Source organism: Bombyx mandarina, chromosome 02, assembly GCF_030267445.1.
Source record: "Bombyx mandarina strain Sakado chromosome 02, ASM3026744v2".
Classification (NCBI taxonomy): Eukaryota; Metazoa; Arthropoda; class Insecta; order Lepidoptera; family Bombycidae; genus Bombyx; species Bombyx mandarina.
In genome coordinates this window covers 4624061-4649708 of record NC_143209.1, presented here as the reverse complement: position 1 = coordinate 4649708, position 25648 = coordinate 4624061, and the positions used below count along the sequence as shown (strand labels likewise).

At 44.5% G+C, this 25648-nt stretch overlaps 1 protein-coding gene across 19 annotated transcripts in view; it reads left to right on the top strand.

Moving 5' to 3' along the window:
• rhea (Talin_middle and talin-RS domain-containing protein rhea) overlaps positions 1–25648 on the top strand; it is a 113911-nt gene that overhangs the window by 66618 nt on the left and 21645 nt on the right. For 17 of the 19 annotated variants that reach the window (XM_089733301.1, XM_089733298.1, XM_028184015.2 and 14 more), the window contains 22 exons: positions 275–404; positions 773–897; positions 1228–1396; positions 2754–2846; positions 3331–3405; positions 4163–4325; positions 5207–5334; positions 5416–5547; positions 5653–5838; positions 6424–6578; positions 7171–7314; positions 7392–7525; positions 8328–8440; positions 8899–9057; positions 9585–9745; positions 18853–18955; positions 19889–20019; positions 20945–21077; positions 21386–21509; positions 22010–22174; positions 22618–22808; positions 23336–25054. In XM_089733301.1, the coding sequence (XP_089589427.1) occupies positions 275–404; positions 773–897; positions 1228–1396; positions 2754–2846; positions 3331–3405; positions 4163–4325; positions 5207–5334; positions 5416–5547; positions 5653–5838; positions 6424–6578; positions 7171–7314; positions 7392–7525; positions 8328–8440; positions 8899–9057; positions 9585–9745; positions 18853–18955; positions 19889–20019; positions 20945–21077; positions 21386–21509; positions 22010–22174; positions 22618–22808; positions 23336–25054 (4633 nt within the window). The remainder of the gene's footprint in view (positions 1–274; positions 405–772; positions 898–1227; positions 1397–2753; positions 2847–3330; positions 3406–4162; positions 4326–5206; positions 5335–5415; positions 5548–5652; positions 5839–6423; positions 6579–7170; positions 7315–7391; positions 7526–8327; positions 8441–8898; positions 9058–9584; positions 9746–18852; positions 18956–19888; positions 20020–20944; positions 21078–21385; positions 21510–22009; positions 22175–22617; positions 22809–23335; positions 25055–25648) is intronic. The other 2 variants (XM_089733324.1, XM_028184023.2) reach the window with 1 other exon arrangement.

The window sequence follows — 25648 nt, the reverse complement described above, 5'->3', positions numbered from 1 at the left end:
TGTATTTATGTATTTTTGAGGGTAGGTTCCACCGCCTTATCTATTTCTTCCGTGAAGCAGCTATGTGTTTCGGTCTGAAGGGTAGGGCAGCCGTTGTAACTATACTGAGACCTTAGAATATCTCAAGGTGGGTGGCGCATTTACGTTGTAGATGTCTATGGGCTCCACTTAACAGCAGGTGGGCTGTGAGCACATCTACCCATCAAAGCAATAAAAAAAAACATATATATTCTACACCAGACAGCCGTCATATACTTCCATAATATTGTTCCAGAGTGATATCATCAGGGCGGCAGGTCCTGTACTCGTCCCTGACCCTCGTGGAGACGGTCAAGAAGCAGATCAGCAGTTCGGAGCAGTTGGACAGCGCCGCACTCGCCTCCATAGCCAAGGACATCACGCACGTAAGTCAGATGTGCATGCTTTGTATTATAAACTAGCTGACGCGGCAGACTTCGTAGTGCCTCAATCGACAGATAAAAGACCTAAGCTTTTGTATAAAATAAACTTCAAACAAACAAAAGGAATCCGTCCGACGGGGGACACATCAAAGGAAAAACAAAATTGTTATTTTTATTTAATCCCGAGCATTTTCATATTTATCTACGTTTTAAACCTTCTCTGGACTTCCACAAATAATTCAAGACCAAAATTAGCCAAATCGGTCCAGCCGTTCTCGAGCTTTAGCGAGACTAACGAACAGCAATTCATTTTTATATATATATAGACTACGATGCAGACCGGATTTTAATTAGTAATCCTCCTTCCGCAGGGTCTAGAGCAGACGATGGAAGCGGTTCCGTCTCACACGGAGCTGGACCTCGCCATGGAGAACATCAACGAGACCCTCAACATTCTGAACATGGGCGAGTTCCCGCCCACGGACAGCTCCTATGGGTAATGTTGCTCATGAGATGGGAAATCCATGGGTGAATATTTATGTGAGACTAGAGTTCCAGTCTCGGTCATCGTTCTCGTCGAACCCGTCGCTTGCTCGAAATTAACCCACAGACACAGCCCACTGAGTTTCTCGCCGGATCTTCTCAGTGGGTCGCGATTCCGATCCGGTGCTAGACTCTGCGAAGCACGGCTCTTGCTAGGGTCAGTGTTAGCAACACTCCGCTTTGAGCCCCGTGAGCTCACCTACTAGTTAAGGTTACGCTGAAATAGCCTCTCAAGGCTATCAGCTTAGGATGTATGACAGCTGTTTGTTGTTTGTTTGAGCAGGGAACTCCAAGTCCAGCTGAACTCGGCCGCGGCAGGCCTCAGCCAGGCCTCGTCGGCCGTGGTGCAGAGCGTGGACGACCCGCGGACCCTGGCCGACTCCAGCCACAGCTTCGGGCAGGCCTTCAACAATCTGCTCGGAGTCGGCATGGAGATGGCTGGACAAACGGAGGTCAGCTGGACCGCTTTATTTATTTTCCTGTAGTCGCCTGTTGAGAGGCGTGCTCACGAGTGCTCAAAATCGAAAAATTGTAAAGGTTACGTTATCGCTGATTCGTTTCCCGTTGTAAACAATAATTTTAAACTATCATATGAGGCCGTCAGCACAAAAGTGGGCTATCTTAGTATACTGCAATTTATTTAAAACATAATAAATTTTGATGCAAAACCGGCCTATCCCTAGTTTCGCCCGTAGATAACAGATGGCTTCGTCAACATTATTTTAGCGCGTTTTGTTTTTGCTTATGAGGCAGTGTAAAAGTAATTTCAGACCTCATTGTCTCCATACTTACTATAGTATGCTCAGGTAAGCTTAGGCCACTTTTGCCCTGACGGCCTCGTATAATTATCTACTAACATAACGAGTTTTGGTTACTTTACAAAATAAATATAATATAATTGAAGCGTGTATACTTATATATTATAGCATAGCACAGCATAGTATTAGCATAGCATTTAGTATATAACATAATTAATAGGTGTAATCTCGTATGTCGCCCTAATAAGGCGGACCAGCCAGAAACATAGGCTTCTTCATAATTGTAAACTATATTAGAATCATTTTGTCCGTGCAGTTTGGGTCATAAAAAATCGGAGCGGTGCAGCGAGTATTTCGCTCTCTCTTCCACTCACGAGCCTTATGGACGGGCATAGTGATGCGCATTATTGTTGTCGATAAGCGTTATCGATAGTGTATTTAGTTTTGTTATTTTGTGGGTTAGTGATAAAAATGAAAGAAAAAATCACCAATCGAACACTTACACCACATATCGCCGCAGCAAGTTAAAGAGAACGGCAGAAATGAGTACTTTTTAACTTATGGGGATGAAAAATTTTAACACATTGTTTATAATAACACGTGCTTGTGCTGGTATATTTTTGCCAACAAGCAAAATATTTGAATAAATGCTGCCGTTTTGGTACAAAACAAAGGAGTAGCCATTGTGTCACTAAAGAAATTCAGAGAGCGAATGCACAAAATCACATTTCTCTTCGACATATGTACTATAATTTGCAGGTAGGTACAACAAATGACTCATAACATAACAATGTCTCACCACCCTTCGTATACCACCCCGCCGTCCTGTTCCTGCCTTTAATGACTCATTTGTTTTTATCGATAATGGAACATGCTCACCGCCCTAGCCGGGCTATGTTTTATGACCCAAACTGCACGGACAAAATAATTCTACTATAGGATTAAGATGATAATTAAACATGGAATACACGCAAGAAGACGTTTTCCTTTAACACCTCCCAAAGTACAACATTACATCATTATATATAATATATTCTGTACTCGCCCACAGGACCGCGAGACTCAGTCGTTGATGGTGAACTCCATGAAGTCGGTGACCGTCAACTCCTCCAAGCTCCTCGGGACAGCGAAGTCCGTCAGCCAGGTCAGGAACTGCTGCTTCTCTAAATACACACGCACATTACTGTTTGTACAGACATTTCTGGATTGACAATGCAATATAAAGAAAAACTAGATCGTCTGGTATACGAGTATTAGTGACATTCTTGCTTTTAGTAAAATTAACGAAATCCTATAAGTCACTTGAGCCAAGAGCCAAACAACATTTAAACTGTTTAAAGAACCGACCTATTCTTTTCACAAACACGTGACGTCATTTGTGGCCAAAGTGACCGATGCGGTAACAAAAAGTGATACACCAATATACCGCGAGTGGCTGCCACACCAGCTCGCGCACTCTCGTGTTTGGGTTGACCGTAGAGTTACTAGATGTTAAACAATAAAAATATAATTATTTACAACAAAGAAGTTATTAGGAGGCATTAAAAGTACTTCACGGGTTATATAACGACGCGTTGATACTGTGGGTGTATTGCAACACGTGGATGTACATAGGCGTTTGTTCCCAGGACTTATCCCGCCCGAACGCCAAGAACCAGCTGACGGCCGCCGCCCGCGCCGTCACCGACAGCATCAACAAGCTGGTGAGATGAGCTTCTGCGCTTCTTAACGAGTTTGAAACATTCCACGTGGTGTCAAGTGTCCACGGCAGATGACACGGGACCGGCCTGTGTCCGCGGGTGGTGCCGGGGACACAGCCAAGCTGTTTATAGAGTTGGAGTGAATTAAATTGATTGTGATATCACATGTCCAGCGCGTGGTGATAGAAAAGTGGCCCCTGGACTCGCGCTGTCACTGAACCAAGGCTTGCGGTAGTCATGAACTCCGATTAGGGTGGAGCTATTGTAGAAATCCTACTCCCTTATTGTCAGTATTTTCGCTCAAGCCATGAGTGAACCTGGGGTTCCATTATCGACTAGTTTTCCCTATTGTAAAATCATTTCGAGATATAGGCTAATTGATTACAGAACTTTTTTTATGAAATAAAATTTAAAATTCCCATTTCTTTTAAATCATTCTCGCCTACCTTTGTTTGTGTTCAAAATTTTATTACATCATGATTGGCTTTATTGAAACGGATACTTTAGCCTCAATTTTTATATGCTCTGTGTACGACATAAATTTGAAGTTTGATAAGAGGACTTTTTGGCGGGAACGTGAGGAGTGAAGTCGTGTAATTTGTTTTATTTTGTCTATTTAGTGAGGTCTAATGTGTAATATCGGTGGTTTATTAACTGTTTAATATCTGTGAAAGTGTACAAATAGGCGAAAATGAAACACGTTGTCGTACTTGAGTCGTAGAGAGTAGAGTTGTATGTGGAGTGGCTGGTGGGTGCGCAGGTGGACGCGTGCACGCAGGCGGCGCCGGGGCACAAGGCGTGCGGCGCGGCGCGGCGCAGCGTGCAGGCCGCGCGCCCGCTGCTGGACGCGCCCGCGCAGCCGCTCTCCGACCTCTCCTACTTCGCGTGTCTGGACGCCGTGCTCGACCACAGCAAGCAGCTCAGTGAGTGGATCGACTATATGGTTATTGGTATTTGGTCCTGACATTGCAAACAAATTTAAAACAATAATAACAAATCGTACCAAAAACTCAATATAAACAAAGGGTACCTACAACTTTAGTAGGCGCAAGTGTAATCGGGAGCGAACGGAACGGGACGCGGTGCGGGAGGCAAGGGTCGACTGACGCATCAATCGCGTGCTCGGAACGGTGCTACGTCCCGCTTGACAATCAAAGAGATCTAAAAAATTACTTGTGCGCATCTAACTCTTGCCAAGTTACGTGCCGGGGACTATAACTTTACTGAGACCTTATAATTCATATCTCCAGGGGGTGGTGGCATTTACGTTGTAGATGTCTATGGGCTCCGGCAACCACTTAACACCAAGTTGGCCGTGACCTCGTCCATCTATCTATGTAATAAAAAATAAAAATAAAAACACATGTGGCACTCGGGGACTACCGCGGTAAAACTATCGCATAGCATTTTTTATCAACTTATGCAATTATAATTAGAAAATAATAATTTAATGTTAATACGGTAATAAAATAAGACCACGCTATATTCATAAACATTAACAAAAGCAAAACATTAACTGTCCCTTTCACACTCATAACCTAGACCGCGCGAGAAAGAGATGGGCATAGTTTTCATGATGCGTATGCAGTGCGATGTCACGCTACGTGTCTATTCACAAACATTACTCAAGCGCAACGTGTGAATGTGTTGAACGCCAGCTACATGGTAGACGGAGTGGGGGGTGTTAAGTTTTATTTTCGTTACGGAATTTCTTGATTCGGTCGCCGCGCTCAAGACCGCGATTAAAGTTATAGAATAGCTTAAAAATGATTTAATGAAATCTTAAAATAGATATTTGTATTAGGCGAGGGCATGTCGTCGATGGCCAGTGCCGTGAAGCGTGCAGACCAGGATCAGTTCCCGCGCTCCGTGGGCTCCGTGGCCAGTGCTGTCCATGGACTCGTCGAGGCAGCCGCGCAAGCCGCCTATCTTGTGAGTCTGTCTACCATCTGTACCAACGGACACGCGTCACGTAAAACAATTCACTATTCCTATAAATCCCGGCTTCTCCAGGTGGCCGTGTCTGAGGAGTCCAGCGTGGCGGGCCGCGCGGGGCTGGTGGACCAGGCCCAGTTCGGGCGCGCCGCCCTCGCCATCCAGCAGGCCTGCAACCTGCTGGCCGACCCCGCCTCCAACCAGCAACAGGTAACTGTACAATTGCTGGAGTTCGTTCGAAGTCTGGACGGCTGTGTATGCTGTCCGTGAATACCATTTGGAGTAGATCCGCCCTGAATCTCGTCTGGTCTGCAGGTCCTATCGGCGGCGACGGTGATAGCCAAGCACACCAGCGCCCTCTGCAACGCGTGCCGGGTGGCCTCAGGCAAGACCACAGAGCCGCAAGCCAAGAGGCACTTCGTCCAGGCCGCTAAGGACGTCGCCAACTCCACCGCGGCACTCGTAAAGGAGATCAAGGCGCTGGACACGGACTATAGCGAGGTGACCCCACTGCTCGTATGGATTGATAGATGTTTGGAATATACTCACATAAGATATTCAACGCCCAGACAAAGATCTATGTAGGAATCGAATCCACGTCCCTCGACCAGCAGTCAGAGGCGGTACCTACTGCGTCGCTGGTGGCTACAGCCGCAGTGACTCGTGTTTTTTTTTATTGCTTAGATGAGTTGACGAGCTCACAGCCCACCTGGTGCTAGTGGTTATTGGAGCCCATAGACATCTACAACGTAAATGCATCACCCACCTTGAGATAGTTCTAAAGTCTCAAGTATAGTTACAACGACTGCCCCGCCCTTCAAACCGAAACGCATTACTGCTTCACGGCAGAAATAGGCAGGGTGGTGGTACCTACCCGCGCAGACTCACAAGAGGTCCTACCACCAGTAAACTTGTTGTGTGTGTTGACGACCTGAACGTCGACGACGGTCGAAAAACTGTATCTTGAACTCTGACGTCATAGTTCATTATAAATTGCTCAGCACGAAATTGATTTCTGATCTGCTGTCGGTTGAGAGACGACGTCCTGCTGGTATCGACCTGTGATGACAGATGTACTGGTTCCAGGCCAACCGGGCTCGGTGTGCCAGCGCCACTGGGCCGCTGCTGGAGGCGGTGCAGTCGCTGTGCCAGTTCGCGGACAGCCCGGAGTTCGCTTCGATCCCGGCCAGGATATCCGAGCAGGGACGCAGGAGCCAGGAGGACATATTGGAGTGCGGCAGGTTCGTTACCAGTACCGGTTTATTTACAGTAGGCGCGTGAATTCATGTCCATCCTGAGGAATGCGGTAGTGCTGTGACACCTAGTTAATTATGGTAATGTCGATAGTAACTACCGATTTAGTCAACAGCTGTCAATTTGGTTTAATGTAACTTAAGGTAATTTTGCAATTAATGAAATAAAATAAATGTGATCAGTAATTACTTGTTTATATCTAATAGAGAAAAATATTTATTAAATTCCAATTCATTCACTATCAAAGACAACCGACAGATCAGAGTCGGAATCAGTATGTATCTTTTTTCAGTAGGTTTTTTTCTATCTGAACTTATTGGAAGCGGAGTAGTCATGGTTAAATAACACAATAGTGTTAGCGTAAATTTTCAATATCGATAAACTCAAGGACAACACTTGACGTCAGACAAATGCGGGGAGGCGGGCGGGGGCGGGGCGGGCTCTCCCCCGCGCGTCGCCTCTGGCCCCGATGGACATGAACTCGCGCGCATACTGTAGTTTTATTATGACGCTATAACACTTGCTAAATGAATATAGAGTTTTGAAGTAGATCTGATCGGGGATCTCTGTCGCTCCCAGGAACATCATATCGGAGTCGTGCTCGATGCTGGAGGCGGCGGGGCAGCTGGTGCTGTCGCCGGAGGACCGGCCGCAGTGGCACGCGCTGGCCGCCCACAGCAAGACGCTCTCCGACACCATCAAGGCGCTGGTCGCCAACATACGGTACCCGCACGCACCACTCCATCCGCTGTCCAAGTCCCGAGCCGCGCCGTACTGACCGCCGACTGTTTGTGCCACAGGGAGAAGGCCCCCGGCCAGCGCGAGTGCGCGGCGGCCCTGGACACCCTCAACAAGCAGCTCAGGGAACTGGACCACGCCGCCATCCAGGCCGTCGCCCAGGAGTTGGAGCCACGGAAGGCCAACACGCTGCAAGGTATTGCTCACTGCCAATATGATTTACAAGATCATAAAATGACTTAGTATAAACAACATGAAGTCGTCGTGGCCTAAAGGATAAGACGTCCGGTGCATTCGTGTTGAGCGATGCATAGGTGTTCGAATCCCACAGGCAAGTGGCAATTTTTCTAAAGAAATACGTACTTGATAAATGCTTGTGATTGACTTCCACGGTGGAGGAATAACATCGTGTAATAAAAATCAAACCCGCAAAATTATAATTGGCGTAATTACTGGTGGTAGGACCTCTTGTGAGTCCGCACGGGTAGGTACCACCGCCCCGCCTATTTCCGCCATGAAGCAGTAATGTGTTTGAAGGGTGGGGCAACCGTTGTAACTATAACTATAAATATGATATAACTATACTGAGACCTTAGAACTTATATCTCAAGGTCGGTGGCGGCATTTACGTTGTAGATGTCCCTGGGCTCCAGTAACCACTTAACACCAGGTGGGCTGTGAGCTCGTCCACCCATCTAAGCAATAAAAAAATAAAAACCTTACGTTAACTGCTCTCCCACTTCACGATATGGGGATACGGGACCACTCCCGCTAATCGACCAGGAATAAGAACATTGTCTGTGGGAGACACAGGACCTTTGAGCTGGTTCTTAAACCAATAACTGTTCAGTGGATACACTTGTGACGAGTAGCTACAACTTTTTACCCTTATCCTCATTGTGTGTGCTGATTCAATATGTTTTGTTAGTGGCCTCGTCGGAGTGAATTTTTAACATAAAGTGTTTTAATCTGATTTTGAAAATGAATTATCCGTGCAGGTTACGCGGAGCAGATCGAGAACTGCTGCACGGAGATGCTGGAGCGTCTGGAGCCGCTGCGCGCCGCCGCCCGGGCCGAGGCCGAGAACCTGGGCCACTGCGTCAGGCAATACGTGCGTCAGCCGCGCCCACCACACACATATTCCCGATCCTGCGGACAGAATGGAAAGCAGTCGACGTCGCCCCAAACACGTCATCTCGGATCCTCCCGGTCCACTAACGGTGCTTTTAGGTACCTCAAGCACCGGTCACCGTTCTCGCCGAACCCATCGCTTGCGACGAAGGGCTCGAAGAGTAAATTAACCAACAGACACAGCCCACTGAGTTTCTCGCCGGATCTTCTCAGTGGGTCGCGTTTCCGATCCGGTGGTAGATTCTGCGAAGCACGGCTCTTGCTAGGGGCAGTGTTAGCATCGTCGTCAGGTTTGAGCGCCGTAACCTCACCTACTAGTTAAGGTTACGCTGAAATAGCCTCTCAAGGCTCTCAGCTTAGTAGGAAAAAAAAAACCCACCACAGCTCTCGACTTTAACAGAGCTTGCAATGGAACAGTGGAATGCTTCTCGTCCCCAGGTGTCGTACTCGGAGCCGCTGGTGTCGGGCGCGGTGGGCGCGGCGTCCGGCGTGTCGGAGACAACGGAGCAGGCGGCGCTGCTGCAGCACGCGCGCACCGTGCTGGAGACCGCCGTGCTGCTGCTGCAGGCCGCCAGGGACGCCGCCGGGAACCCCAGGGTACGGTACACCGCCGCGCGGGCCCGTGTCGCACCGTGACCTCCTTTTTATTTCTTAGATGGGTGGACGAGCTCACAGCCCACTACTTGGTGTCAAGTGGTTACTGAAGCCCATAGACATCTACAACATAAATGCGCCACCCACCTTGAGACATCGGGATGGATGTAATATGCTCTCCGCAAACCCTGTCCCGCCGTCTCAATAGCTCCGACTGCGTTCCGGTCCGGTCCGGTCCGGGGTAGGGCGCCGGCTGCGAGCGGCAGGAGTTTTTAGTGAGGTACGACTCCCACATACCGTGCGGGTGGGGATCCGGCGATTTTCTCCTGTGGAAAAACCCACCTTGAGACATAAGTTCTAAGGTCTCAGGTATAGTTACAACGGCTGCCCCACCCTTCAAATCGAAACGCATTACTGCTTCACGACAGAAATAAGCAGGGTGGTGGTACCTACCCGCGCGGATTCTCAAGAGGTCCTACCACCAGTGAAAACTTCTCTTGTGCAATGTTATAACGAGCGGTATGGTGCAGGCGGCGGCGGCGCACGGCGCGGTGGACGCGCAGGTGGTGCAGGCGCGCGAGTCCCTGCAGGAGCTGGCGGAGCGGGTGAGGCGGCTCAGCGCGCAGCACGGCGCCGTGGGCCCGCTGCTCGACACGCTGGCCCGCGCGCTCACCAGGCTCACGGAGCGCAGGTACGCCACCGCCGACGTGGACTTGTCCGCTGATCTATATATATATAAATTATGTGTCACGTTGTTTGTCCGCGATGGACTACTAAACTACTTAACCGATTTCAAATTAACCGCGCACACCGCGTGCAGTTTGATCCAACTTGAAAGATAGGATGGTTTTTATTTCGATTAATGGTCGCAATATGTATTAATAAACAATAAAATGATTTCTTATGTTGATTTTTGTTAGTTTGTAAGTTTCATAAGTCTAAAACAGATGGCGCCTTAAATCACTTTTTACAGACAATTGTAACACTGTTTGACATTGATATCTCATAGATGGCGCTGTGTTAAAAATATCAACGTTTCACATAAGCTACAGTTTAATGGCCTAAACACGACGTGTTGCTGAGGCTAAAGTATAAGTGAAATATATTTCGTAGTAAGCGCAATACAGTGAAACCCAATTGTTCTTACTTTGTCAATTTTTGGTATTAGCATAGCCGGCCGCCTAGTATTTAGAAACAAAAACCACAGCAACGTGTGGCCGGGTCTGCTAGTATATCTATCTATCTATATATATAAAAATGAATTGCTGTTCGTTAGTCTCGCTAAAACTCGAGAACGGCTGGACCGATTTGGCTAATTTTGGTTTTGGATTATTTGTGGAAGTCCAGAGAAGTTTTAAAAGGTAGATAAATATGAAAATGCTCGGAATTAAATAAAAATAACAATTTTGTATTCCCTTTGATGTGTCCCCCGTCGGACGGATTCCTTTTGTTTGTTTTAAGTTTATTTTATACAAAAGTTTAGGTCTTTTATTTATCGATTGAGGCACTACGAAGTCTGCCGGGTCAGCTAGTTTGGTATAACTACCTATATCGATGGTCCAACAATTTGAAACTGTTATTACTCGGTCATCGCTATTTTCCTACTGGATTCGATCTCAATATTAGACGTCAAATAGCTGGCGGTTCCGCGCTGCGTCAGCACCAGTGTAGTTCAGTGCCAAACCGACTATTCCTAGATTTTACGACTAGGTGGTGACTTCAATCGCGATCAGATAGACCTTGGGGGATCCAAACAAAACACACGCCTTTCTTGTCGACGAGACGTTAGGTATATCTGGTTGTCAGAAAGCCGGGGTGGGTCCACACGAGAACCCATCAATACATGGTGTTAATAAACTGTACACCATCCGCACCGGCACCGGCCGGGTCGGAACCAGCGACACGGTACACGACTCGCTGCCGTTGAGTCATTACAGTTTTATCGGAAGCTATATTTAGTTACAAAATCAATCAACTCTATTTATACTCATGGTTAGATCACCATTTGAGTATAGCTTAGTTACAACGTCCACCTGACGCTCCGCACCGGACGGTCAACACTGATGTCGCGAACCTATACCCTATGTTGCTCGAAGAGTGTGACAAACATCAGGGACATTACCAATGCAATTATTGTCTTCTTCTGCAATCATTTCCGTTCTTATTTTGGAATTAAGATTCGTTTAAAACATTTAGCCGTTGTCAAAAGATCGAAAAAATAAAATTAAGATTCCTCACATCGACTCTCGCAGACTCTCGAAATCCCCTCTGTAATTTATCGAAATTGTTATAATAACACATTTTTCTGATAGTAATTAAGCAAAAGCAGTTGTCTTTAACAATACTTGCTTGATTGCACGTAAAGGAGATAAATTTAATTTACGCACTGCGAGACGTCTCCATACCTACATTTGCTTACCTCTCGTGTTACCACCTTCTCCGCTTAGAGCGATGTCAATAAAATACCAAGTAGCTTTTAGCTGCCCGCAATAGCGCTGCAGCGGCTTAATACGAATTGTCTCAGTGTCGTTGTGTGTTAGTGGGCGTTCGATCTTCGTAACGTTTGGCTTGGCGCCAAATTCAATGTCTGAACCAGATCAATATAAAGCGCGGGACACACGCGACTACGGATTTAAAAACTAATATCTGTTTATTCTCTTGGTTCAATTAATTTTGCAATTTTTCGGTTTGAGAATGTCGACGAATTGGACAAATTCAGCTAATGTTTTTTATTTTTTATTTATTGCATAGATGGGTGGTTGATCTCACAGTCCACCTGGTGCTAAGTAGTTACTGGAGTCATTAGACATCCACAATGTAAATGGGCCACCCACCTTGAGATATAAGTTATAAGGTCTCAAGTATAGTTGCAACGGCTGCCCCACCCTTCAAACCGAAACGCATTACTGCTTCACGGCAGAAATAGGCAGGGTGGTGGTACCCACCCCCGCGGACTCACAAGAGGTCCTACCACCAGTAAAAAATTATAAAAAAAAAATAAGATATAATTTCTACGCAAATCATATGGCGAGGCCTTCCTTTCCACATATTAGTTGTGCCTTTTCGAAAGCTTTTGCTCGCGGTCCGGTCGTGGCGGTGCGATCACGCATCGACAGGTGCTTTCGTAACGGCTACAAAGATAAGTCAATTGTAAACACGCCCTAATTGTTCGTAAGGGTCATTGCTAATAATGGAATAGTTGTCTGTTTTATCGGATAAAACTTGAAATTGTGACGTGAAAATGTATCTGTTACAAAATTAATATTTAAACATGACTTTTGTAACGCATTCCATATTTTATATATTTATTATTATTGACGATTTCTAGTTATTATTAGCCACATTTTATTTTGATAAAGTAATTAATATTATCGCCATGTGTTTTCTATTGTTAATATTTTGAAAATAAAGTTTTACGATAGTTAGGAATGATGCGCAATTTTATCAGCGAAAGATTATTTTGAATCGATCCAGAAGTATACATTCCGTAAACCAGTAATAATTTTTATAAATTTTATTATTATTATTTAAAAAAAATTCACACGTATACCACCACCCTGCTTATTTGTGTCGTGAAGCAGTAATGCGTTCCGGTTTGACGGCCGGGACAGCCGTTGTACTATAAAAACTGAGACCTTAGAACTCATGTCTCGAGGTGGGTGGCGCCATTTACGTTGTAGATGTCTATGGGTTCCGTTAACCACTTAACATTAGGTGGGCTGTGAGTTCGTTCACCCACCTAAGCAAAAAAAAAGAAGTATATCCCTTAAACATAATTGTTTATAATCAAACAATACCAAACAAGGTCAGTGACAGAGCGCTATTCACACTGGGTATCCCGTAGCACGGCAGTCAAACACTTACCGACACGGATGACACGGACAGAGCGATGCAGATTGCACTTGTTAATAGCGTTAGCAGTGGATGCGTCTCGATCACGCAGGAGCCGTCGTTGCCTTAGACACGTCCTTACTGATCCATCAGATCCAATAACTCTTGCATCAGACGCCTTCAGGTCTAACACTAGGAGCAGGCTTAGGGACCCCGGTACTCGTCGAACTCGACAAAGTGTTCGACGTGCAACCTAACCCATGCATCAGCCCGCTGAGTTTCTCGCCGGATCTTCTGAGCGAGTCGCGATTCCGATCCGATAGTAGATTCATTCGCGAAGCAGTTGCTCTTGAGTTGTTAGGTCTGCTTCGGAGGCGCTCGGGCAGCTGTTAGCAAATCCCATCCCTCCTGGCTGAGCCTTTACTCGCCCACCTGTCCTGGTGAAACTAGAAAGGCTTTCGGGCCACCAGTAATTCTTCAAACATAAAAAAGCGTCTCAGTCCACCCCGGCTCGCGAGTCGTGAAGCGCGATTGATGTTTTAATTTAGTACAGCGCGTCGCTCTCGCCGAGCCGAGCGCACAGCTTGTGTTGACGTCCGCTTGTTGTTACGAGTGTTGTAATGGAGAAATTGAGGCAGCTAAACTTGAAGACGCGGTGCGTTATTGTTGTTTACCTCATATCGTGTAGAGATCGTTTAGTCATCCATATATTAATACGTGAAGCAAAAACTTTGTATCCCTTTTTACGAAAATTGCGCGGACGGAGGACTATGAAATTTCCCACACTTATGGAGAATATAGAGAAGGAGTGCACAATGCTAATATTTTTTTTAAATAATGCATAAAAGATACATTAAATCAATTAAGAAAACATTACACACACATGTATTTTACACACATGTATATATGTATATATACTCTTTGTTTGTTGTCAAACTTTAGTTAATGCTTAAAGTCTGTGGTCAAATTGAAAATAGGTTAATATTGTTTGTCTTTAATATTATTTGTCTATAGGGTAGTCTTGGCGAAATCTTTGATTATAGAAGTAGTCTTTGACAATATAACCATAATAATGTTCAAACTCATAATTTTAATAATTTATAGTCGGATTTCGACTACTGCGGGACCACAAGTATTATAAATTACTTGTAGTGCACTGTAAGCCCGGACAGAAAGGGCCAACTGATCTAAGTCAAGTGTTTGAATCAATGAAACGACATAAAATTGACAATATTTAACCAAATTGTTGTGATCGGCTAAACTACAGTGGAGGTTGATACAACAACAAAATTGAAGTCAAATTCATTGTAATTGTCAAATACATACTTTTATAGAATACTAGCGGCCCGCTCCGGCTCCGCTTGGGTCAACAAAAATTTCAATTATATTTGACGTTGTTTTATTTTTTAAATAAAAGAACGCCTATTGCGGCATAATTATAATAGTTAGATTTAAGCTGTCGCTACACTTTTTGTTAATAATAATGTGTTCTACAAAGTCGTAGTACATTATTTTATTCTATCATCAATAGTTTTCGTAGGGCACGCGACGTAAAGAATATTTTAGGAATTTTTTTTACACCTTGGATTACATTATTGGAGTTTTAGTAAGGATCCCTAATCTAAAAAAAATATGTATGAATAGTGTAGCTTCCAAACAGTGATAGATTTTTTCAAATCGGTTCAGTAGTTTCGGAGCCTATTCAATACAAACAAACAAATCTTTCCTCTTTATAATATTAGTATAGAAGTATAGATGGCATGTAAAGAATACGTTTGTGAGTTTATATGGCCTAACCGTTCGCGTGCTATATGCGCTCTTTTTTAAACAATATGTTCGACTTTCCGAGGGATGATTATTAAAATAAACTTGGATTAGAAAAACTTGTATATTAAAGTAAAAAATCAATAATCTAGGATACAGTGTCACTTATGACAAGGGTATCATGACAACGGATTTGCGTATTACAGCGCTCTCTAGTGACGGTTTTAGGAGTTGGAAGAAACAGGGTGAACATTCCGCCCACCATGAACTACAAAAGTTCATAGCCAACAATGAGGCCATCAAATTTTACATGTACAATTAACATCTCCATGAAACCGTAACATCTTAACCTAATAGTAATCAATAAAGAACTGCTCAACATGAACTAAATATAAACTTACACATTAAAGAAACCATAATAACGACAAAGTTCAGTCAAGGGTTGCTTTTAAACAGTTCGTACTTACTTACAACTAAACAATAACAAAATACTTAATAGCTGATGCATCCAAAGATACATTTAAGTTACATACATTGCATGAAATATCTACAGTTATTCAGGTAAGTAATGTTAAAAAGCGATAGGCAAAATGCAAAGTTTGGAGACTGGTCTTACAATTTTAGATTTCTTACATTTGATAGTACCCTTGTGACATTATCTGGATCAGTGTGCTTCTCTTCTATCAAACCGAATAACCATTTTGAATGAGGGAGGCCATCTTCCTTAACAAGAACAACGTCACCTAAATGGGGTTCTGGTGTAGTTTTAGTCCACTTATATCTCTGATTTAGAGTCGTGAGGTACTCGGCAGACCACTTACGCCAGAACTGCTGAGTCATTTTTTGTATTATTTATTTGCTCAATATCTTTAGAAAACGCCTGAGTCTGACAAACCTTAATTCCTATCTTTAATGCATGATCTCATTCGGAAGCCATCAAGTAAGAAGGATATCGCTTTGACCTTAATTTATTAATAAATGGAATGCAAAACGCGACCACTCTAACCATTTTTTATAAAAATAAATACTTCGTCCATGTCTGGAGATCTGACCTAGCCACTTCGGAAATAGTTAGGTGATGAGACTTCAACAGCTTGGCTTCTAAATCAGTCGATATGTTTACCGTTGGCGATACATACGTGGATTCTCTTAAAAACGTAGGGCCATGGAACCAGAGTTCACAGTGGATAAATTCTTGTGGAGCCAGCCCCCGGGATGCACAATCGGCTGGATTCTGGCATGACTCCACAAGCGACCATTGGTCGTTGTTTAAAAACTGTCAAGATTTCAGTCACTCGATTTGCGACGAAGGTCTTCCATCGATTTGGCTGTCCCTTCAGCCAAACCAGAGCGATGGTGGGTTCAGTCCTTTGCCACTTGTTGCAAACTCTTAACTGCTAGATATGGGGCCGACGAAACACCAAAGGTAACTCTTAACAGCCTGCAGTCCTTGACTTCTTCACTAGGATTCTCTCTCCACAGTACTCGCTGGAAGTCAGTATGCTCTGGTACGCCCTTGACCATTCGATACATCTTAACTATGTCCGCTGCGAAACATATAGGATAAGTACGCCATTTCATAATTATGTGTCGTAACTCTGGTTGAAGCCTTGGACCTACCAATAAATCATTGTTCAATGACTTGCCGCTGGTACCCTTACACGAAGCGTCGAAAACAACGCCGACCTTCGTTGTACTTTTGTCCTCGCGAACAACCAACTGCATGATGAGGTAGATAAACGCATCCTGGCTTAGCAGCTTCTTGTTTGTCATTAATTACTTCTATATGATTCATAGCCAGGTGGCTACATTTATTACCTTGGATTATTCTTGCTTCAAGAATGGATTATTTTCAAGTTTCTTCTTGAGCAAGTGGATTGTTGTCGCGAAAAGGAAGACCTACAACATAACGACCCAAACTGTCCCTAGTTGTAGTGGATTCAAAGTATCTTTCACAGGATTCTTCTTCCTTGGATAAAAGTGGATGATGCTAGTCAGTTTCAATCTCCCAGAACTGACGCAGCAAATCATTGATTGAGTTGTCATGGGTATGTGCGCTAATAATGTAAGGAGTATCCCCACTAACTTAAACTCGTCCCGACAGGATCCATCCCAGCTGTGTATTTTGAGCTGTCAAGGTTCCAGGTGGATTTCTCAATATGCCTTCTGACAAAACCTGACCATACACATCAGCGCCCAGTAGAAGATCTATATTGCTTGGTGTACCATATCCTGGATCAGCCATCTGCAATTGCAACAATACCGGCCAATCCTGAAATTGAATTTGCTGTGAAGGAAGAGTGGATGTTAGGCAGTTTAAAACATAGGCTTGAACGGGATAGCTAAAAGAGTTATATGTGGACTGTACTTTAAATTGAACCATATGTTTTACTGAAATACTAGATTTTTCTCCTCCTAAACCAGATATGGTACTTAGAACTGGCAACCTTCAAAGCTGCAAAAGTTGAACTGCGTGTTCACTAATAAACGAGGCTTGAGAGCCCTGATCCAACAATGCCCTAAGTGTGTGATACATACCCTTGTTGGATACATAAACTAATGCGCTAGCTAACATTACTTGACTACTTGATCTCATTTCACTGTTAGAAAAATGGCTGACAACACGCTCCACGTGATCCGCTGCCTGCGGTTCTTGTGCTGGCTCCCGCTGTTGATTAGTGGGCTGACTAGGACCCGCCAGGGTCGGATTGTGAGTGCCGCCTTCCTGGTGCAGCAGCGAGTGATGACGTTGGCCACAGCACCGACAAGCCGTGCGTCGTTTGCACTGTGTTACCGAATGGTTAGCTCCGAAGCAATTGAAACACAGTTTTCTCTTCTGGATGAAGTCCCGGCGATTCCCGATGGCTTCTTGTACAAATTTCTTGCATTGATAAAGCAAGTGATGTCCCGAACAGAATGGGCAGGATACAGACGTCGTCACGCTGAATACCTTCGGTTTATCCGCTGCATCTTTGCCTCTAAACTCTCTTCTTTGGTTTGGTTCTAAAAACTCGAGTGCTCGATATCTTGATTCCAGGAATGATTGGAACTCGCTTAGTGTAGGCAATCGATCAGCCTGTTCGCTTAGTTTTTGTTCCCATTGTTTCTGGGATTCATTATCCAATTTTATTGTGATGAGATATATAATCAGGATGTCCCATGTCGATACAGGTATACCAAGGTTAGATAAAGCGTGCAAGCAATCATTTGTCGTATCGAGTATTTGTTTAACACCGTTGGATGACTCTGAAGATAAAGCCCTTTGGCCCACCAGCCTGGCCAGAATGCTGTTCGCGATGTAACGTTTGTTATTGTACCTTTTGTTTAATAGCTATAATCGTTATTTTCGCATCCCAATATAACATTCTGGTGATTTTCTTCAAACTAACCAGTGTTGTTCCAATAATTGCAATCTCGTTTCGATATATTCCCTTGTTATTCTAGACGCAGGTGACTTTTTGAAATTAATCTTTGCCTTAAATATCTTATTTTGAATATCGGTTTTTTAATATAACTGTCCGGGCCCATTCTTCACATTCACTAGTACTTAGCAACGAAATAGTTTTGTGTTAATTACGGTTTGTAACATTCTTTGCACTTAAAATTGTTGTTTATCATTAGTTGTTTTCTTATCTGGCTCGTATTGGACCATGTTCGACTTTCCGAGGGATGATTATTAAAATAAACTTGGATTAGAAAAACTTGTATATTAAAGTAAAAATCAATAATCTAGGATACAGTGTCACTTATGACAAGGGTATCATGACAACGGATTTGCGTATTACAGCGCTCTCTAGTGACGGTTTTAGGAGTTGGAAGAAACAGGGTGAACACAATATGTGTAATAAAAAGATGTCTCTGTTGAGCTCACGTTAATAAGCGTCGGTAACAACTTACGATCGGGTGGGCGGGAAACTCGACAGTCCTCAAAGTACCTAAAAGGACCTTTACGTGAGCTTACCTTAGTCTGAATGTGTATATAACATAATCTAAAAACGTGTGTCTAAAGCCGATGGCGAAACGAAGATTTATTGTCACTACCCCGCAATGGTAACAACCCCAAGTAATTGGCATTACGGTTTTTAATGACTCCGCAATGGAAAGCGAAGTTGATATCGCGCGTCCATTGCCTCATAATTACATTACATTGCGTGCTTTACTTTTGTTTTAAACTGTTGTTATAATATTATGTTTTGTCAACAGAATGTCTCTGCTCAGCTCTTACGATGAATCAGATTCGTTTGTCGACTACCAGACAAGGATGGTCGGAGTCGCGAAGGAGATAGCGAGACTGGCCACCGACATGGTATGTTGATTGTCTCTGTCTTTGTAAAGGAAGGTTGAATAGAGGGTATCCTTAGCGACGAGTCGAATTATGACGTACTAGGTCACGTTGTTACCGCCTGAGGATCCTTCTGCAAGTATTCCTAATAATCTGGGTGGCTCGACAACCTCACGGCCACTCTGATGTCGAGTGGACGCCGCCAACTTGTACATCTTATAAATTGTCTCTCCTTCTTCTTTATTTTTTGGTTCCCGGACGGTTTATGCATTAGCCAGCGTCAAGTAATAAGATTTTTATAATTCGCCGTTTTAATCATTTACAATTTATGAATAATAAGAAACGTAAGGAACCCAAATTAATCAACTGACATGAAATTAAATGAAATGAGGTGAGATGATATGGGATGAAATATAATCTCAGTAAAATGGTGGTCATTTACCGAGACTTCTTCAGTGGACTTTTTGGAGGATTCCAAGAAGCTACAGCTAAACCACCGTTATTACACATTTAAACCTGAACAAACACTAAATAGACAAAATAAAACAAATCCCACAACTTCACTCCTCGCGTTTTCGCTAAAAAGTCTATATCGACGCTTGAAAGGCAAACGTGACTAAGCAACAATAACTGCTTTGTACATAAATGATAGGCAATAACCATATTCGATGCGCAACAAAAAATATTTCTAGGTCTATTAAAATCATTTCAATCCTACAGCTAGATTCGTTAAAATAGGTTTTTTTCAGATATTTCTCATGTATATTTCAAATTAATTTCAACTTTAAATTAGTCTACTGTAAAGTTCACGCATTGTCGCTTAGTCATGATTGCCTTTCAAGCGTCGATATGTTGTCTCGAAAGTTAATTAAATGTCGTTGAAGAGTTTGTGAGTTGTAACGGATAGATGGCGCCACCGCAGACGCAGTAGGGTAACGTAGTTTTGCGTTGGTACAGACGGCCAAGGCGGCGACGGAGCCCGGGCGGCTGGTGGAGCTCGGCAACGAGATGTGCGGCAAGTACGAGCAGCTCGCGCAGGACAGCGTCGGCGCCTCCGCCACCACGCCCAGCGGGGACGTCGCCAACAGGTCGACCAGCCCGTCCTACAATGTCAACTAGACGATGACCGAGCTTTGCTCGTTTTTAAGCTATTGCATAGATTATATCGCGGGCCTTGAGCGCGGCTTGAGAGCGGAATCATGAAATTCCGTAACGAAAAAAACCTTCCACCCCTCACTCCGGTTACCATGTAGCTCGCGTTCAACACATTCACACGTTGCGCTTGTGTAGTGTTTGTGAATAAGCGCGTGGCGTGACGTCACACTGCATGCGCATCATGAAAAGTCTGCCCATCTCTCTCTCGCGCGGTCTAGCTTATGAGTGTGAAGGGGACAGTTAAGGTTTTGCTTTTATTAATGTTTAATATAGAGTGGTCTTGTTTTAATATTAAATTATCATTGTCTAATTATAATTGCATAAGTTGATAAAAAATGCTATGCAATAAATAGCTTTACCGCGGCAGCTCCCGAGTGCCACACGTTTTTTTTTTTTTTGATAAATTGTGTTTTTTAGAAATTATATTTAAATATGAACTACATATTGATAAAATGATGAAATATTCCAAGATCGTTTAGGCATTTTTAAGTGGCTTCGGATGGCTTAACAACGCCATCTGCTGAAATAGCTTTAGTGTTATTGTGTCTTTAAAGCAGTTAGTTGCTCTCAATTATGAAAAATAGTATTATTATTCGCCAATAGATGTCGGGCAGAGTCATAAAGTTGATTATCGATAAAGTTGATTATTGAAAACACGAATAAAACGACATTTTCTGAAAATAAATCGTAGCTAGATCGATTTATCGTCCCCGAAACCCCCTATATACTAAATTTCATGTAAATCGTTGGAGCCGTTTCCAAGATTCAGATTATATATATATACAAGAATTGCTCGGTTAAAGGTATAAAATACTTCTGGCGTGGTGGCGGTACCAAATGTATGCCTTTCGTGTCCAGGATCCGATCAGCGGTGGTGGAGCTGGGCGAGAGCATATCGGAGCTGATCAAGGCGGGGGGACACTGCCGCCTGTCCGCCATCGCGCAGAACCAGCGCGCCGTCGCCGACAGCGCCAAGCTCGTCAACGAAAGGGTACGTGTGTGTGTTTTGCCACGTACCATCCGACTTTGGATTGAACTCCCCTCCACGGTGTTTTCCGAGCGCTATGACATGTCCTTCTTCGAACGAGGTTTGTAGAAAGTACTTTGTGGTAGGCAGCGGCTTGGCTCTGCTCCTAGCATTGCTGAACTCCATGGGCGACGGTAACAACTGACCATCAGGTAGGCCGTATGCTCGTCTGCCTAATAGGGCTGATTGGTTCTTCCATCAAAACTGATGGACAATAAAGCGCTATAACAGCCGATAGTGGTGGCGCATGGTGTACAGGTTGCCCTCCGCAGGTGGTGTCGGTGCTGAGCGGGCTGCAGGCGGGCTCCCGCGGCACGCAGGCCTGCATCCACGCCGCCGCCACCATCAGCGCCATCATCGGAGACCTGGACACCACCATACTGTTCGCCAGCGCCGGTATGACACCCTACTGGAGTTAACTGTATTTTGATAACTTGTGTAATAAATAATAGTTATTAACTATTAATAACTAGATAAATAATAAACTAAATAATAGTTAATAACTATTATTTATTTTTCATTTTTTAGTTAAATTTTCTATAAAAGCGTATTTTTAAAACTATTAAGTACTTTAACATCAATTCCTGCCTTATCGACTATAGATAAAAATTATATAAATTGGCAAAAATCTTATTTTGCAAATTGAATAATGGAATAATCTTATCAAATTAGTGTATTGTGATCGGTCCTCGATAAATCTACAAAGTTTGAATGAAATCTGGCCGTTTAAAGTGGGTCAAAATGGCGTCTAAAGGAGTCAGTTACAAACATGCATACATACAAGTGAAGCTAATATAAAGCGTGTAAAAAGTAAAAATTAGTTATTTGGGAATCAAATCCTCAGCAGCACCTTTGATTCAAAACCGGACTTCATTAATGGTGATGTACTCGTCCAGGAACTCTTCAATCGGACAAGGAGTCGGATACGTTCTCTGACCACCGCGAGAACATCCTGAAGACGGCCAAGGCGCTGGTGGAGGACACAAAGACCCTCGTGGGCGGAGCGGCCGGCACCCAGGAGCAGCTGGCCGACGCCGCGCAGAACGCTGTCACCACTATAGGTGAGGGCAACACGCTCTTAATGATATATTGATCATTTAAGATAGTCTATAAGGTCTTGTAACCATTGGCCGTAAATAAAAAAAATTAAAAAATAAACATTGATTCCTTTACCATTTTGCTCGGGGTCTTTGGTGCACTTCGACCTTTTTTTTTTGTTCCTTACATGTGTGGACAAGCTCACAGCCCATCTGGTGTTAAGTGGTTACTGGAGCCCATAGATATCTACAACGTAAATGGGCCTTGAGATATAAGTTCTAAGGTCTCAGTATAGTTACAACGGCTGCCCCACCCTTCAAGCCGAAACGCATTATTACTGCTTCACGGCAGAAATAGGCGGGGCGGTGGTACCTACCCGTGCGGACTCACAAGAGGTCCTACCACCAGTAATTACGCAAATTATTGTTCTGAAATGATTGCTTGATAAATAGTGGTCTGTCCTTAGTGCAACTGTGCGAGGTGGTGAAGCTGGGCGCCATGTCGCTGGGCTCGGGCAGCCCGGAGCCGCAGGTGCTGGTGCTGCACGCCGCGCGGGACGTGGCCGCGGCGCTGCGGGACCTGGCCGCCGCCACCACCGCCGCCAGCGGCAAGCCCGGCCTCGGCGCCGACATGCAGCGCCTCAAGCACGCCGCCAAGGTAACGCACCCGCCTGGCGCCTCCCAGGGCTCGCTCCCCGCAAGGACCAGGGGGGACCACAGACACTTCAGCCTGGTGTCTCTGCGTGGCTTGATGGTAACCCTGGAGTTCGGTCCCCGCGCGAAACATGGGGGGTCCAGTGTAGGTAAATAGGTTGTAATGTGCAAATATGTGGGTAGAAATCAATTTTCAAGTGTCGTTTTATAAGAGGATAAATAAAATATTTTTATAGAGCCGGTTCGACTACAATCAATGTTAGTGTTCGTCCGGGACACGTTTTGATCCGAGCTGTACATAGTGTTCGTTCAGCTACATTGCTATTGCTAAATGTTTTCGTTTTGCTCGTGACTACAGATAAATTCGCTCTTATTGAATCATTCCATAAGATATCTATCTATTTATGTCTTGTTTTGTTTGTCATTATGCCTCTCTGTCCGAGTCATAGTAGAGCGCAGGTGTAGTTGATGTCGGGACAGTGTGCGCGTCAATATTGGACTCTGTGGCACTAATGTGAATGTTTCCGCTAGCGGCCGCCAGCCCCGCGGCGGCGCTGGAGCGCGCCCGGCAATAGCAACACGTTCCCGGGACAAAAGCGCAGATCACTTAACGGGAGAAACGACTACAACTCTTGCGATTCCGAAACCGATTTGTTCCAATCCGACCAGGAGGAGGAGCTGGTCAAGCTCCTGGACTACTCCAGCCAGGACGACGACGTGTCCCCGACCATATTCCACGACAACTGCGAGGAGATCGTCGCCTACATAGAGAGCCGCATGCGCCGCCCCACCAGGACCCCAGAGGACGAGGGCCTCAACGAGCGGTACAACGCGGCCGCCAGGTACAGCATCGTCGACATGGACTGGCGCGTGCTCAAGTACGGAGAGAACATACTGCTGGGAGAGGTCAAGAAGCTGCTCGATCTGTGTCTCCAGCTCAGCGATCGAAATGACAGCAGACGCAAGGATGAGAGCCTGCAGCGCCTGCGGGCTAGCACCCAGCTGGACACGGAGATGCACACGCTCTCGCGGGTCATTGAGCACCTCGACTCGGAAGCGGAGGCCAGTGCGGCCCCGGCGACGACGGTGCCAGCGAAAAAACCCAAACTGACCGACGAACCTAAACTAACAAGTCCGGTTTTCAAAATCAAAAAAGTCAAACCTATAAACATATGCTCCATCAAAAACAGTCCCGAACGGGAGATGATACTGACTCCTCAAGAACCAAGAGGATCTACCGAAATCTTCATCACTCCTGAAGTCAAATCGGCTCCGACAGCTGATCCGATCAAAGCTAAAGTTGAGTTTTGGAAGCTGTTCAAAGACGACACGGAATGGTGGAAAGCTCTAGCCAAGAGAAACTTGGAGAAGATGGAAGAGTCCCGCCGCGAGCTGCAGAGGTTCAGCGGACACGAGCTCGTTCTAGAGGAGATAAAGATGGAAAGAGACAAATACGAGAAAGAGAAGACACGCCTGCAGACCTTCATCGATGAAGTGGACAGCTCGATACAGAAGAAACGGGATCTAGAGTACGACCAAAAATACGAGGAGATGGTCTTAAAATTAATCGAATTTGCGAAAAAGGACTTTATCTACAAGGGCTTTGATCCTTTAATCGAGCGACTGAAAGCTTTGGCGAACGTCCATGTCGAGGGACGCAAACGGAAAGTTGTCAATATAGAAGACATCCTGAACGTATACACGCAGATTGACATCACAAAATACACATACGAAGAATTGTGTCTCTTAGAGAAGTATTATAAGGAAATCATAAGGAAATACACGCAAGAGTACCACGGTAGAGACAGTCTAGAAGCAGACGACACCCGCATCTACCACAAGAACGTGGTCCTCAACGTGAACACAACGAACAACTTGACCAAAAGCGTCAAGACCAGCGGCGACGCTCTGAAGCGGAGTCACAGAAACATGGAGATATTCGACCTGACCAGGACGTACCCTCAAGAGTATTACGCGAACAACTGGTGGTCTATCTATGAAGATATCCTCAAGAACAGGGAAAACCAATTCGGGACTATCGATAACTGGTGGAGTTTCTACGAAGCCATACTGAATAAGGAGAGCACGTCGCAAGAAGATCTGAACAGGCTCCGAGCTGTGGTCCAGTACAGGAATAGTCTAAGGAAGAGACCTCACAGTAGGGCGGAGGAGCAGTTGAGGATGCTTGACGAAATACATAACAATCGGTTTCGGGAGATCGAAGACGTGCAAGAGAAAAAGGACGAATCGGTCAGATATTAAATCAATTGTAATCGTTATAATATCATCGATTTTATAGTCGTTTCGTGGTGCAGTAAAATCGATTTTAACTGACTTGTCGGCAATGAGAACTGGCAATTAAAATTAGGTAGTTTTCCAATTACAGAGCATAATGCGACTCAGTGACGCACAATGCCGAATTATGCTGAAGCTTAATTGGAACGTGAATTAGTTTTCAAATGCATCAGCAGAGTGCGCTAAGTTAGCACAGTTTTAATTAACATTGATTATTACTAAGAAGCTACGACGAAACGAAAGCCTTACAATTTTTTTCAACATTAAATAATATTACTAACGATAATATAAACAAAATGTCGATCAATGCCAACTTAAAAAAAAACACTTGTCAATTTTCTGTCACTGAGTCGGTATCGATTGCGAGCATCACGCGAGAGCAGTACTTTTGAGAGTGCTCGATTGTGCTTCGAGTTGCTGTAGTTTGAACATTCAACGTTGAGCATTATGCCGCATAATATTTTTCTCTAGTGTTTTTAATTTGTTTATATTGGTGAGGACTTTTAATTGGCTTTTTGTTTCTATTATTTGTTATATTATTATACTTTG